At 43.0% G+C, this 13,032-nt stretch overlaps 1 protein-coding gene across 2 annotated transcripts in view; it reads left to right on the top strand.

The window, feature by feature from the left end:
- The first annotated feature begins 812 nt into the window (after positions 1–812).
- LOC139389362 (THO complex subunit 5 homolog) overlaps positions 813–13,032 on the top strand; it is a 35,358-nt gene continuing 23,138 nt past the window's right edge. The window contains exons 1-10 of one of the 2 annotated variants that reach the window (XM_071136069.1): positions 813–939; positions 5,785–5,907; positions 6,043–6,186; positions 9,831–9,944; positions 10,051–10,148; positions 10,356–10,502; positions 10,630–10,744; positions 10,819–10,951; positions 11,083–11,160; positions 11,320–11,366. In XM_071136069.1, coding sequence (XP_070992170.1) covers positions 5,815–5,907; positions 6,043–6,186; positions 9,831–9,944; positions 10,051–10,148; positions 10,356–10,502; positions 10,630–10,744; positions 10,819–10,951; positions 11,083–11,160; positions 11,320–11,366 — 969 coding nt within the window. In that variant the 5' untranslated portion in view covers positions 813–939; positions 5,785–5,814. Of the gene's footprint in view, positions 940–5,784; positions 5,941–6,042; positions 6,187–9,830; positions 9,945–10,050; positions 10,149–10,355; positions 10,503–10,629; positions 10,745–10,818; positions 10,952–11,082; positions 11,161–11,319; positions 11,367–13,032 lie in introns of both variants that reach the window. The other variant, XM_071136067.1, reaches the window with a different exon arrangement.

Here is a 13,032-nt window from a genome sequence, read left to right on the forward strand (position 1 = left end):
TCACTGAATATGTCATTGGGAACCATGAATAAATGATTTTTGGACTTTCTATTTTAGACTCCTTTTATTTATTGTAGACTCACCGCTGCAAGCCAAGAGTGGGAGTTTAAATAGTTAACTGATCATTCCAGATAAGCATTTTTGCTGACTGAAACCCTTGTGTATACCTACCACTGTGGTGCAAATTATATTTTTTACTAAACAAAAATATAAACACAACATGTAAAGTTTTGTCCCATGTTTCATGAGCTGAAATAAAATATGTCTGAAATTTTCCATATGCACAAAAAGCTTATTTCGTGAAAAGCTAACATCCCTGTTAGTCAGCATTTCTAATTTTACAAGATAATCCATCCACCTGACAGGTGCGGTGGCCTCACAACTGCAGACCAAGTGTAACCACGCCAGCCCAATCCACGTCTGGCTTCTTCAATTGCAGGATCTGAGACCCAACAGCCGATGAAACTCAGTATTTATGTCTGTAATAAAGCCATTTTGTGGGGAAAAACTCATTCTGATTGGCTGGGCCTGGCTCCCCAGTGAGTGGGCCCATGCCCTCCCAGGCCCACCCATGGCTGTGCCCCTGCCCAGTCATGTGAAACCATAGATTAGGGCCTAATGAGTTCATTTCAATTGACTGATTTCCGTCTATGAACTGTAACTCAGTAAAATCGTTGAAATTGCATTTATATTTTTGTTCATTGTTGACGAGAACAGACCGAGACAGTCGAGATACTGTACTCTCTGAGGTTCGGGCCTCCAGTACCCTAAGAAGCGGTATGCATTTCTCCTCGCTAAACTACCTGCTGTTGTCGCCACCAACGAAGAAGGTCGTTACCCATAGTGCTTTGCTTTGGAACTGGAAACAAAGTGTCTTTAGAACAACTTGTGCACGAGATTTATGGTTAAATGAATTCTGATTTAGTTTTTCGTGTTTTGGTGAGTATGTGTGTTGCCTGTAAAATGTGTTATTGCTACTTTGATAGCTACCTAGTTTGTGCATTTGCTAACTTTAGCTGGCTCGCTTGACACAAAGCTCCAACCTGGCTTGCCTAATAAATCTGACTTTTATACCAATACTTGATATACAGTCAAACATAGCATTGCAAAATCGTCGAAGTGTTCCTTAAAAGCCAGAATGTAGAATAAAATTACATTTGAACTCAATTGTGCGGTAGCCCAACCGGCCGCAAGATGGAGCTATTATGTATTTTATTCTACGTCGTTTGTCAATGTGCTCAGCCAGCAATACACTGGTGTCCCCCATCGACCGGCTCGTACATAAAACATCCTCCATTTAGGCTGGAAATGCGTCGTTTTTCTCCTTAACTTGATTTAATGACTTGTCGTTGGAAAAAAAGGGAAATATGCGTACTTCCTTATATAAAACAAATTTTCACAATTGTCAGATATTCTTGATGTTGCACATCGCGTGAGGCTGTTGTTTACTGCTGGCTAAATTCACACCGCAACATCAGGAAGTAAGTTTTTCAGCACGACAACGTCAATGCTGGACTTTAACTAGGCAAGTCAGTAAGGAAAACATTCTTATTTACAATGACGACGGCCTACCAAAAGGCCTCCTGCGGGAGCTGGGATTAAAAATATAGGACAAAAAACACAAGAGAGATCTAAGACAACATAGCATGGCTGCAACACCACATAACAACATGCAAACGTTATTTGGCACGGACAACAGCAGCACAAAGGCAAGAAGGTAGAGCCAACACATCACACGAAGTAGCCACAACTGTCAGTGTCCATGATTGAGTCATTGAATGAAGAGATGGAGAACACTGTCCAGTTGGAGTGTTTTTTGCAGCTCGTTCCAGTCGTTAGCAGGAGCGAACTGAAAAGAGGAGTGACCCATGGATGTGTGTGCTTTGGGGACCTTTAACAGAATCTGACTGGGGTTGTATATGGAGGATGAGGGCTGCAGTAGGTATCTCAAATGGGGGGGGGCTAAGAGGGTTTTATAAATAAGCATCAGCCAGTGGGTCTTTCGACAGGTATACAGAGATGACCAGTTTACAGAGGAGTATAGAGTGCAGTTATGTGTCCTCTAAGCAGCATTGCTGGCAAAGCTGCTGGCCGAATGGTAAAGAACGTCTAGCCGCTTGAGAGCACCCTTACCTTCCAATAGTATATTACCCTGTGGGTTGCCTGGAAACCCAACATTGCATTGAATTCTACACCTGGCAGAAATGTGCAATTGAATCAGGGAAGTTTACTCTCAGGACCTCTACAAGCCAGAGTGTTGAATAAACTGATATTTAAACTTACTTTACCGGTTGTCCATGCGGCTGGTCCTTTTGCAGGTAGGAATGAGACAATATATCAACAGGGAAATATAATCAAATCAACTATTCATAGTGCTGGTAGTACATTCAGATTGCTGTCACCTGAAGCATGTACACACGATGACAATACATGCGTGCATATGTAACAGTATAGCTTCCGTCCCCCTCCTTGCCCCAACCTGGGACCCTCTGCACACATCAACTACAGTCACTCACGAAGCATCGTTACCCATCGCGCCACAAAAGCCACGGCCCTTGCAGAGGGGAACAACTACTTCTAGGTCTCAGAGCGAGTGATGTCACCAACTGAAACACTATTAGCGCGCACCACCGCTAACTAGCTAACCATTTCACATCGGCCACACCATACTTGCCGAGTTCTGCACATGCTTCAGGTGATAGAAATATGAAAGCACTGCCAGCACTTTGATAAGGTGACTTAATTATACTTTCCTGTGGATATATAGTATCGCATTCTTACCTTCGAAAGGACCAACAGCGATAACAACTGGTAGAATATGTTTCGGCTAGGCTCACTGCGTGGACACCTAGAGGTAACTAGGGGTCTAGGCGCTAACTGTGCAGTTGTACCTTCATCCACTCGATTTTTTTTGGACAAAATATCAACAGGAAAGTATTGTTTACCCTACTTTTTAGAGCGCCCCTACTACCGTTGAAATTTAAATCACCTGGCAAAATCATGTAAGCCCCTAAACACTTTGGTTACAGGCAGGTGTTTTCTTCTGTCTTGTGTTCAGCAGCTGCCTTTGGTCAGAAGAAAACAAATCTTGATTGCCACACATAGACCCATGTTTTGAAGACGGGTTAAGAACACTATCCTGTGGATATTTTGTCTCAAATTTAGACCAACTGAAGGACCCAACACCACAGACAATTAGCAGAGTTCAAATTAAGTTTATTGAACATTCTGACTTGTAGAGGGACAGTTTGGAATTGTTGAACATAAATGTGCATGGCGTTTCCTACATAATTTGAAAGCATCACCAAGTTTCGTACCTACATCGTGGCTAGTAGTGCTGGGCGATTAACCACCATTTCGGCGGGGCGGGGGTATTAAACAACTAATTGACCAACATCGGTTCAATTACTTGAATTCCATTCAGTTTTAGTTTTTTTTTGTGAGCCCAGCGTTGTTTTCTAGAACGAAAACAAATCATCCACGAGAGAAATCAAGGCAAGAACTGTGTGGGACGCTGGGCTGAAGGGAATTGTAGTTTTCATTAAGGAACTATTCAACCTAGTCAGAGAGCTTTTTATAATGACGAGATGCTCATGTCTCCGCCCTAACAATCGTCGTTGGGAAGGGGTCATTCCAAATTTGGGAAGGCAGGCGACAAGTTTAGCTCCAAAATAAACCCATAGAAATGCATTGGGATTATTTTGGACAGATTTTGGCAAGTGAAACCTCTCGCTTTGCCTCTTTTCCTTTCTGACAAAGTTCAAGGAATAAACGTAGTTATTAACTACAATGACCATAATCCATTGCACCTGTTCTTTCCGGCTCGCACAGACTAATAGCCCAACTACACCATTCGCTTGCGCGAGCATTGCAATTCGTCGTAATTGCTAGTCGTCGTAATACTATGAAAGTTTAGATGTCAATCACCATATAATTCCAAAGATGAAAAAGCCTGGAAAGAGGAGAGATGACTAGAAATGATTCGGTTGACCATTTTATGTGTGGATTAATTGTTGGAGTAGAGGACCTTGTGCATTTCCAGATAAAATAACTCAATGTTTATATCCCAGGACAAATTAACTAGCAACAGCAAGTTGGCAACTTTGTTTAATGCTTTTTGACCTGTCCCCAAATTAATGTAATTGGTTCAGAGTTTGTTTTGATATTTTAACCTGCGTGTCGTGATCCCGTTTGTTGTGGGGGGACAAAATACATTTATGCACGCACGCAGCCGGTTTGGGTTCGTGTAATAGGCTGACCACACTGCTCGCGCGCGTTAACGAGCGTCTGCGTTGCCAAGGGCTAAAATAGAAATCAGTTCTATTTCTGACGCAGATCGCGCTGCAAGTCCTGCCTCTCCCATCTCCTCATTGGTTTGTAGAAGCAGGTACCCGCGTGCCATCTCATTGGTTATACCCACGTAGGTGACTGAAGACGAATGAGGTCAGTGGCAGTAATGCACCTAATTTATGAAAGTTGCCAATCGCAATATGAAGTCAAGAGAAGGAAAAAGCCTGGAAGGAGGAGAGATGACTAGAAACGATTCGGTTGACCGTTTTATGTGTGGATTAATTGTTGGAGTAGAGGACCTTTGGGCATATCAGGGTAAATAACAATTCAATGTTTATATCTCAGGACAAATTAGCTAGCAACAGCAAGCTAGCTAAATAGGACAAATTCGCTAGCAAGTGAAAGCTAGCTAGCTAAATTGCCATAAATGTTTAATGCTTTTCGACCTGTCCCCAAATTAATGTAATTGGTTCAGAGTTTGTTTTGATATTTTATCCTGCGTGTCGTGATCGTGTTTGGTGTGGGGGGACAAAATAAATTCATGCACGTGTGCAGCCAGTTTGGGTTCCTTGTAATACACGTTTACGCCTGCTACATTAGGTTTGATACACACTGACCGCATGAGAGAGGAATGTACACAACACAACGATGAGAAGGATAGACACAGTTCGTGAAAGTATGCCTTATCTACTTTGAAAAACGAGTACAGCATACGTAGGCTGTCAAGCCTAGCTAAATTGGATGACTAAAGACAGTACAGAAATAACGTTAGATCGTTGTCTGGCTGCAACTGCCTGAGCTGAGATGAAGACTTTAAGGAATTCAAAATAATAAAGTCATAAGTAATATACACAACTGAAATATTGTATTATTTCATAGTAATTTCCTTTTTTTGTATTGATGTTTACCCATTGTGGACCTGACAGAGACAATGGAATATTTTCAATGTTTTGGCAATTGAATGTTTGCTATTTTTGGCTCAAATCTAACGGAAAACGAACCAATCTCAAATAGCAGTAATCGCTCAGCACATCTACCTAGCTAGATCCTCTCAGTTACTGACGTTTGTTTTTAGAACAATCGTATGGTCACTTATGATTAACATTTGTTGAACTTTGGTAAATAGCTATTTATGTGAAATGCATTAGTAACAAATAAAATAATGTTATTTGTCACATACATATAAACATAAACAGATAGCTAATGCGAGTGTAGTGAAATGCTTGTGCTTCTAGTTCCGACAGTGCAGTAATATCTAACAAGTAATCTAACAATTCCCCACAACAACCTAATACTTACAAATCTAAAGGGGTGAATGAGAATATGTACATAAGTATATGGATAAGCGATGGCCAAGCTGCATAGGGAAGGTGCAATAGATGGTATAAAATACAGTTTATACATGTGATATGAGTAATGTAAGATATGTAAATATTATTTAGAGTGGCATTGTATTTTTTACCGGTCTGTTTCCATACCAAAAACCTCCTATAGTGTCCTAGACTAGTCTGACGTTGACCAGCCATGTCTGACGCCCTGAAGAAGCGCAAGTCGAAGGTTCTCCGCAGCGAGATGGGCACACCGGAGGTGAAACGTGGCCGTGGAGAGGGGGACCAGGTGAGCACTGGAGAGGAGAGGGGTGGACAGCAGGTACAGTGGAGGAAGGGAGGGGGGTGGGGGTCAAGATGGGAACTGCAGAGAGGAGGGAGCATTACTGAAATTGACTACTTTGGTGTGTGTGTGTGTATTCAGGATGTACGTGTGTATAGTGAGGAGGTGGAGCTGGATGGCAGGGACCCAGAGGAGGACTACCAGCAATATAAACTAACCTGTGAAGCTCTGGCCCAACTGATGAACGATATCCAGGAGCTGAAAGCCAACGGCGCCAAGGATGGGGTAAGAAACATACACACACCAGGGTTTTTGTTAGCTGGTAATTGCCAGCTTTTGGCCGATAAAATGTAATAAAAGCAAATAAATAAAAAAAATGTAGCCGGCCGTATTGTCTGGAGCTGCATATTATACCCCCGGATCTCCCCGGATTTTTGCATTATTATTGTATGTCGTTGTTGTCGTAGGCCTATTGATTAATATAAACCAGTTCTTTAAATATGCCAAATGTGTTTAGTTTAAGATGGGTGTTAAGTAGGCTTGTTGTAAAATAGATACAATGGCTTGCGAAAGTATTCACCCCCCCCCCCCGGCATTTTTCCTATTTTTTGAGGGGGGTTTGTATCATTTGATTTACACAACGTGCCTAACATTTTGAAGATGCAAAATATTTTTTATTGTGAAACAAACAAGAAATAAGACAAAAAAACAGTACTTGAGTGTGCATAACTATTCACCCTTGCAAGTCAATACTTAGTAGAGCTACCTTTTGCAGCAATTACAGCTGCAAGTCTCTTGGGGTATGTCTCTGTAAGCTTGGCACATCTCTCCACTGGGATTTTTGCCCATTCTTCAAGGCAAAACTGCTCCAGCTGCTTCAAGTTGGATGGGTTCCGCTGGTGTACAGCAATATTTGTCATGCCACAGATTCTCAATTGGATTGAGGTCTGGGCTTTGACTGGGCTATTCCAAGACCTTTAAATGTTTCCCCTTAAACAACTCAAGTGTTGCTTTAACAGTATGCTTAGGGTCATTGTCCTGCAGGAAGGTGAACCTCCGTCCCAGTCTCAAATCTCTGGAAGACTGAAACAGATTTCCCTCAAGAATTTCCCTGTATTTTGCGCCATCCATCATTCCTTCGTCTGACCAGTTTCCCAGTCCCTGCCGATTTTAAAAAATAAATAAAAAAAATAAAAAAAACATCCCCACAGCATGATGCTGCCACCACCATGCTTCACTGATGGTGTTCTCGGGTTGATGAGAGGTGTTGGATTTGCGCCAGACATAGCGTTTTCTTTGATGACCAAAAAGCTCAATATTAGTCTCATCTGACCAGAGTACCTTCTTCCATATGTTTGTGGAGTCTCCCACATGCCTTTTGGCGAACACCAAATGTGTTTGCTTATTTTTTTTCTTTAAGCAATGGCTTTTTTCTGGCCACTCTTCCGTAAAGCCCGGCTCTGTGGAGTGTACGGCTTAAAGTGGTCCTATTGACAGATACTCCAATCTCCGCTGTGGAGCTTTGCAGCTCCTTCAGGGTTATTGTTGGTCTCTTTGTTGCCTCTCTGATTAATGCCCTCCTTGCCTGGTCTGTGAGTTTTGGTGGGCGGCCCTCTCTTGGCAGGTTTGTTGTGGTGCCATATTCTTTCCATTTTTTAAATAACGGATTTAATGGTGCTCCATGGGATGTTCAAAGTTTCAGATATTATTTTATAACCCAACCCTGATCTGTACTTCACAACTTTGTCCCTGACCTGTTTGGAGAGCTCCTTGGTTTTCATATTGTCCCTTGTTTAGTGGTGTTGCAGACTCTGGGGCCTTTCAGAACAGGTTTATAAACTCAGCAAAAAAAGAAACATCCCTTTTTCAGGACCCTGTCTTTCAAAGATAATTTGTAAAAATCCAAATAAATTCACAGATCTTCATTGTAAAGAGTTTAAACACTGTTTCCCATGCTTGTTTTACAGACGGTAGGCAATTAAGGTCACAGTTGTGAAAACTTAGGACACTAAAGAGGCCTTTCTACTGACTCTGAAAAACACCCCAAAGAAAGATGTCCAGGGTCCCTGCTCATCTGTGTGAACGTGCCTTAGGCATGCTGCAAGGAGGCATGAGGATTACAGATGTGGCCAGGGCAATAAATTGCAATGTCTGTACTGTGAGACGCCTAAGACAGCGCTACAGGGAGACAGGACGGATAGCTGATCGTCCTCGTAGTGGTAAACCATGTGTAACAACACCTGCACAGGATCGGTACATCCGAACATCACACCTGCGGGACAGGTACAGGATGGCAACAACAACTGCCTGAGTTACACCAGGATTGCACAATCCCTCCATCAGTGCTCAGACTGTCCACAATAGGCTGAGAGAGGCTGGACTGAGGGCTTGTAGGCCTGTTGTAAAGGCTTCTAAATTTTCTTAAATTGGCCATATAATCTAATTATCAATAGTAAAACTAGGCCTATGATATTTTATTAATGTAGACTCAGACAGAATATGTTGGATAGGAATTGCCTTTAGCAAGGCATTGAGGCTGATTCTGGCCGATCCCCTCGAACTTGTCAGCAGCACTCCAAATTTCTCCATCAATTGGAGGAGTTTTAGGCTGCTAGTGATTGGCACCAATATGTGAAGTCAGACTTTAGCCTATTACCAGTTGCATTTTTTCAATATGAAAATACTGAATCTGACTGACCTGCACATGTAGGAAAGTGTCCAGACGACTGTGTGCTTATTGACCAGTAGGCTAGGTGTGAATGTTCTGAAAGATGAATTCCCTAAATGGATGTTGGTCATCTGCTAAGAGAGAAAGCAAGGATGTTTGGAAAGGGATTCATTTTTTTCTTTCATTCAATTTAGTAGTTTTTATTCTGGTTGTGAGGACTAAACTGATATATCACACTTGTCTGCCAAATGTGTAGGTGTCCACATAATATTTAATTTGAGTAAGTGTGATCATAATAGTTATTTTAGCGATCCACAGTAGAATGAAAAGCCACCCCCCAATCCCACTGACATGACCTGCTGAACAACGCACTTGCACTAATTTATGGTTGAGAAAGTGAACTTGCCTTCTCCAAAACGTTTTAAATGTAGGCCATTCATATGAAATATGTGCGCTGTACTTTGTTTTAAGCATAATTGTATTCTAATCAGTTCTTGTTTTTTGGCTCTAACTGCGAACAGCACCTGTCAAACTCTGTAATGACTCTGAAAACACAGGATGTTGGATTTTTGCAAACAGTACGTTATTCTGGCAGGAATGATCTCCCGCCATGTAAAAATTGACATGGCACGGCCTCCATAGTGGCCGCAGCGGTCTAAGGCACTGCATCGCAGTGCTAGAGGCGTCCCCACAGACCCGGGTTCGATCCCAGACTGTCGCAGCCAGCCGCGACCGGGTGACCCATGAAACGGCGCACAATTGGCCCAGCATCGTCCGGGTTCGAGGAGGGTTTGGCCAGTCAAACTTATTTAATTATTTATTCCAACATTTATACTGGATATGTGTGCCAATAAAGTTCAACATTCACATTTTGCTACTATTTCTGTCAAGTCTACGCATACAATTTGATGCATACATTAGATAAATCCAACATATGCAATGCAACACAATGCTGCAAGGCAAACGCAGCATTCCATTGGAAATTAATGTACTTCTGGTGTACCAAAACACAATGATGCTGTCGGTCACATTGAGGCATTACTTGACAAAAAGTATCGCTGCGTGGGTGGACGGTCTAATGGGTTACGCACCCAATGCACATGGGTGACAGGTCAATTTCTCAAATGTCCGATAAATGTAAATCTTCCCAGTTGCTTGTTTGGCGGCAAATTTTCCTGATGGGAAACCTTGACACAGACGCTCCTCTGTGTTAAAAGAAAGTTTTTGCTCTAACCCCCATGTTGTCTGCCCTTCCCTCCAGTGTGCTGAGGTAGAACAGAAGAGGATGCAGAGCTGTATCCACTTTATGAGTCTGAAGAAACTCAACCGCCTGGCTCACATGAGACTGAAGAGGGGGAGAGACCAGACGCATGAGGTACACACACATAGAGATATATCTCTCTTTCACACTCACAGTTCCCTCTACACACACACATGGCAAAAGCAGTTATTGACTCTCCTCACCTCTCTCCCTCCTCCAGGGCAAGCAGAGAGTAGATGTGTTGCACCTGCAGCTCCAGAACCTGCTCTATGAGGTCATGCACCTGCAGAAGGAGATTAGCAAGTGTCTGGAGTTCAAGTCAGTACCAGGGGGAGATGGGGTTCTAATTTGCATTTGTCCAGGAACGAGAAGCTTAAGAGTTTTGAGGCACAATGTCTAACGTTAATAGTATATTTTCAAAGTTGATGTTGTCCTCTGCGTGCGTGTGTGTGTGTGTGTGTGTGTGTGTGTGTGTGTGTGTGCGTGTGTGTGTGTGTGTGTGTGTGTGTGTGTGTGTGTGTCCAGGTCAAAGCATGAGGAGATAGATCTTGTGAGTGTAGATGAGTTCTACCAGGAGGCCCCCCCTGAGGTATCCCGCACCCCCCTCACCAAGGACGACACCCACCAACTCACGCTGGCCAGGCTGGACTGGGAACTGGAGCAAAGGAAGAGGTGCCGCACACACTGAGAAACCTTTCTTGCTCTGTAGATTAGCTGAGCAGTACATGAGCTCCCACTGTTGTGTGTGTGTAGGCTGGCTGAGCAGTACATGAGCTCCCACTGTTGTGTGTGTGTTTAGGCTGGCTGAGCAGTACAGGGAGTCTCTCTCCAGTAAGGAGAAGATCCAGAAAGGCATTGAGGTGAAGAAGGAACACCTGAGTTCTCTACAGCCTGGACTCAACGCTATCATGCAGGTAACATACACTCTTTGTAACTCACACTCCTGTGACCTTCCAGGCCTGAAGCCTAATCCTGTCCCCTTCCCCAGGCATCCCTCCCAGTCCAGGAGTATCTCTCCATGCCATTTGAACAGACCCAGAGACAGACAGAGATCGCCCGCCACCTTCCCACCTCTCTCTATGTCCTACTGGTACAGGCCAGTGCTTACGGACAGGCCTGCGGTGAGCGTTTGTGTGTGTTCACTTACATATGTGAACGCGACTGTGTGCCAGACATTTTTTTAAATTGTCACATTATCCATTTTGATGAGGACATGCGGTTTTTATGCGTTTTGTGTTTGTGTGTGTTTCAGATAAGAGCCTGAGTGTGTCCATCAGTGGAGACGTGGACGAGGCCAAAGCTCTGTCTAAACCTCCAGAGGACTCCCAGGGTAAGACTGCAGCACACCTGCCTGGCTGCATGTTAATCACCCTATATTATGTGTGCGTGTGAGTGTTCGACAGGGCAGTGATTTAAATAGAGAAACGTGTATGTGTATTTTGACTGTGTGTATCTAAGTGTGTGTCATTTGATTGTCTCTCCTCTCTAGATGATGATTCTGGGGATTCTGATGCAGAGGAAGAACAGGAGAAAACGGTGAGTGTGAGAGTATGCCACACCATGCTGCCACTAGAGGCCCCTGTAATACCACACACACACACACACACGTGTCAGGGTCAACGAGTTCACCTCTCCTATACCCAACCCTCCTACGTACACACATTTTAAATTGCCTATTGTTATTATTTATTGATTGATTCATATTTCTGCTGAAAGCAACTGTCTGTGGTTGCCTGGACACATTACTGCTGCTCTGCCACACCTCAGCTGAAACTCCTTTTCACCTCTCTTCCCTCCCTCCCTTCCCACCAGCTAGGCCTTCTCTTTCTCTGTGAAATATGTATGATCTGATTGTCTCTATTGAATACTCCTCCTATCATCTTAATAGCAGATGATCACTTATAGATTGCTTCCCAAGTGGCACCCTATTCCCTATATCAAGGGTTCCCAAACTTTTTCACTCAGGCCCCCCTTCCAGCATTGATGAACATCCTGCGATGTCTATTTCTATGGAAACAAGCACTGTTCATGACACAAACTGTTTACAATTTTAAAAATAATAATAATAATCTTGCAATTCTAAACATTTTGCCATGTCTAATGTGTATTCTTGTGACATTTGAGTGACTCCAACATTACCACAAAAAACCTAGCTAAAAAACATTATCTGACATGGGCTAGTTGATCTGGACATTTCTGACTAGTTATGGTTCTCTAAGGTATGCAACTGATGATGAACTACCCAATTTCAAAATTGCAACTTGTGCATTCTACTATTACAACTTTCATAAGGAAGTTGAAAGCCAGACTGAGTTCCCCCAAAAGTGTGTATATACGCACGTACGTACGTATGTATATATGTGTGCCTTCGGAAAGTATTCAGACCCCTTCACTTTTTCCACTTTTTGTTACGTTTATTCTAAAATAGATTAATTAAAAAATCCTCAGTAATCTACACACACTACCCAATAATGAAAGCGAAATGTTTTTTTTTTAAATTGGTGAAAATTTATTAAACACTTTTTTTTTATACCTTATTTTCATAACTATTCAGACCCATGTGACTTGAATTTGAGCTCCGGTCCATCCTGTTTCTATTGATCATCCTTGAGATGTTTCTACAACTTGATTGGAGTCCACCTGTGGTAAATTCAATTGATTGGACATGATTTGGAAAGGCACACACCTGTCTATAAAAAGTCACACAGTAGACAGTGCATGTCAGAGCAAAAACCAAGCCATGAGGTTGATGGAATTGCCAGGAGAGCGCAGAGACAAGATTGTGTCGAGGCACATATCTGGAGAAGGGTACCAAAAAATGTTGCAGCATTGAATGGCCTCTTTCGTTCTTAAATGAAGAATGATGGAGACACCAAGACTCTTCCAAGAGCTGGCCGCCCGGCTACACTGAGCAATCGGGGGAGAAGGGCCTTGGTCAGGGAGGTGACCAAGAACCCGATGGTCACTGACAGAGCTGCAGAGTTCCTCTGTGGAGATTGGAGAACCTTCCAGAAGGACAACCCTCTCTGCAGCGCTCCAACAATCAGGCCTTTATGGTAGAATGGTCAGATGGAAGCCACTCCTCATTAAAAGGCACATGACAGCCCACTTAGAGTTTGTCAAAATGCACCTAAAGACTCTCAGACCATGAGAAACAAGATTCTCTGGTCTGATGTAACCAAGATTCAACTCTTTGGCTTGA

The sequence above is a fragment of the Oncorhynchus clarkii genome, chromosome 30 (genome assembly GCF_045791955.1).
Source record: "Oncorhynchus clarkii lewisi isolate Uvic-CL-2024 chromosome 30, UVic_Ocla_1.0, whole genome shotgun sequence".
Taxonomy (NCBI): domain Eukaryota; kingdom Metazoa; phylum Chordata; class Actinopteri; order Salmoniformes; family Salmonidae; genus Oncorhynchus; species Oncorhynchus clarkii.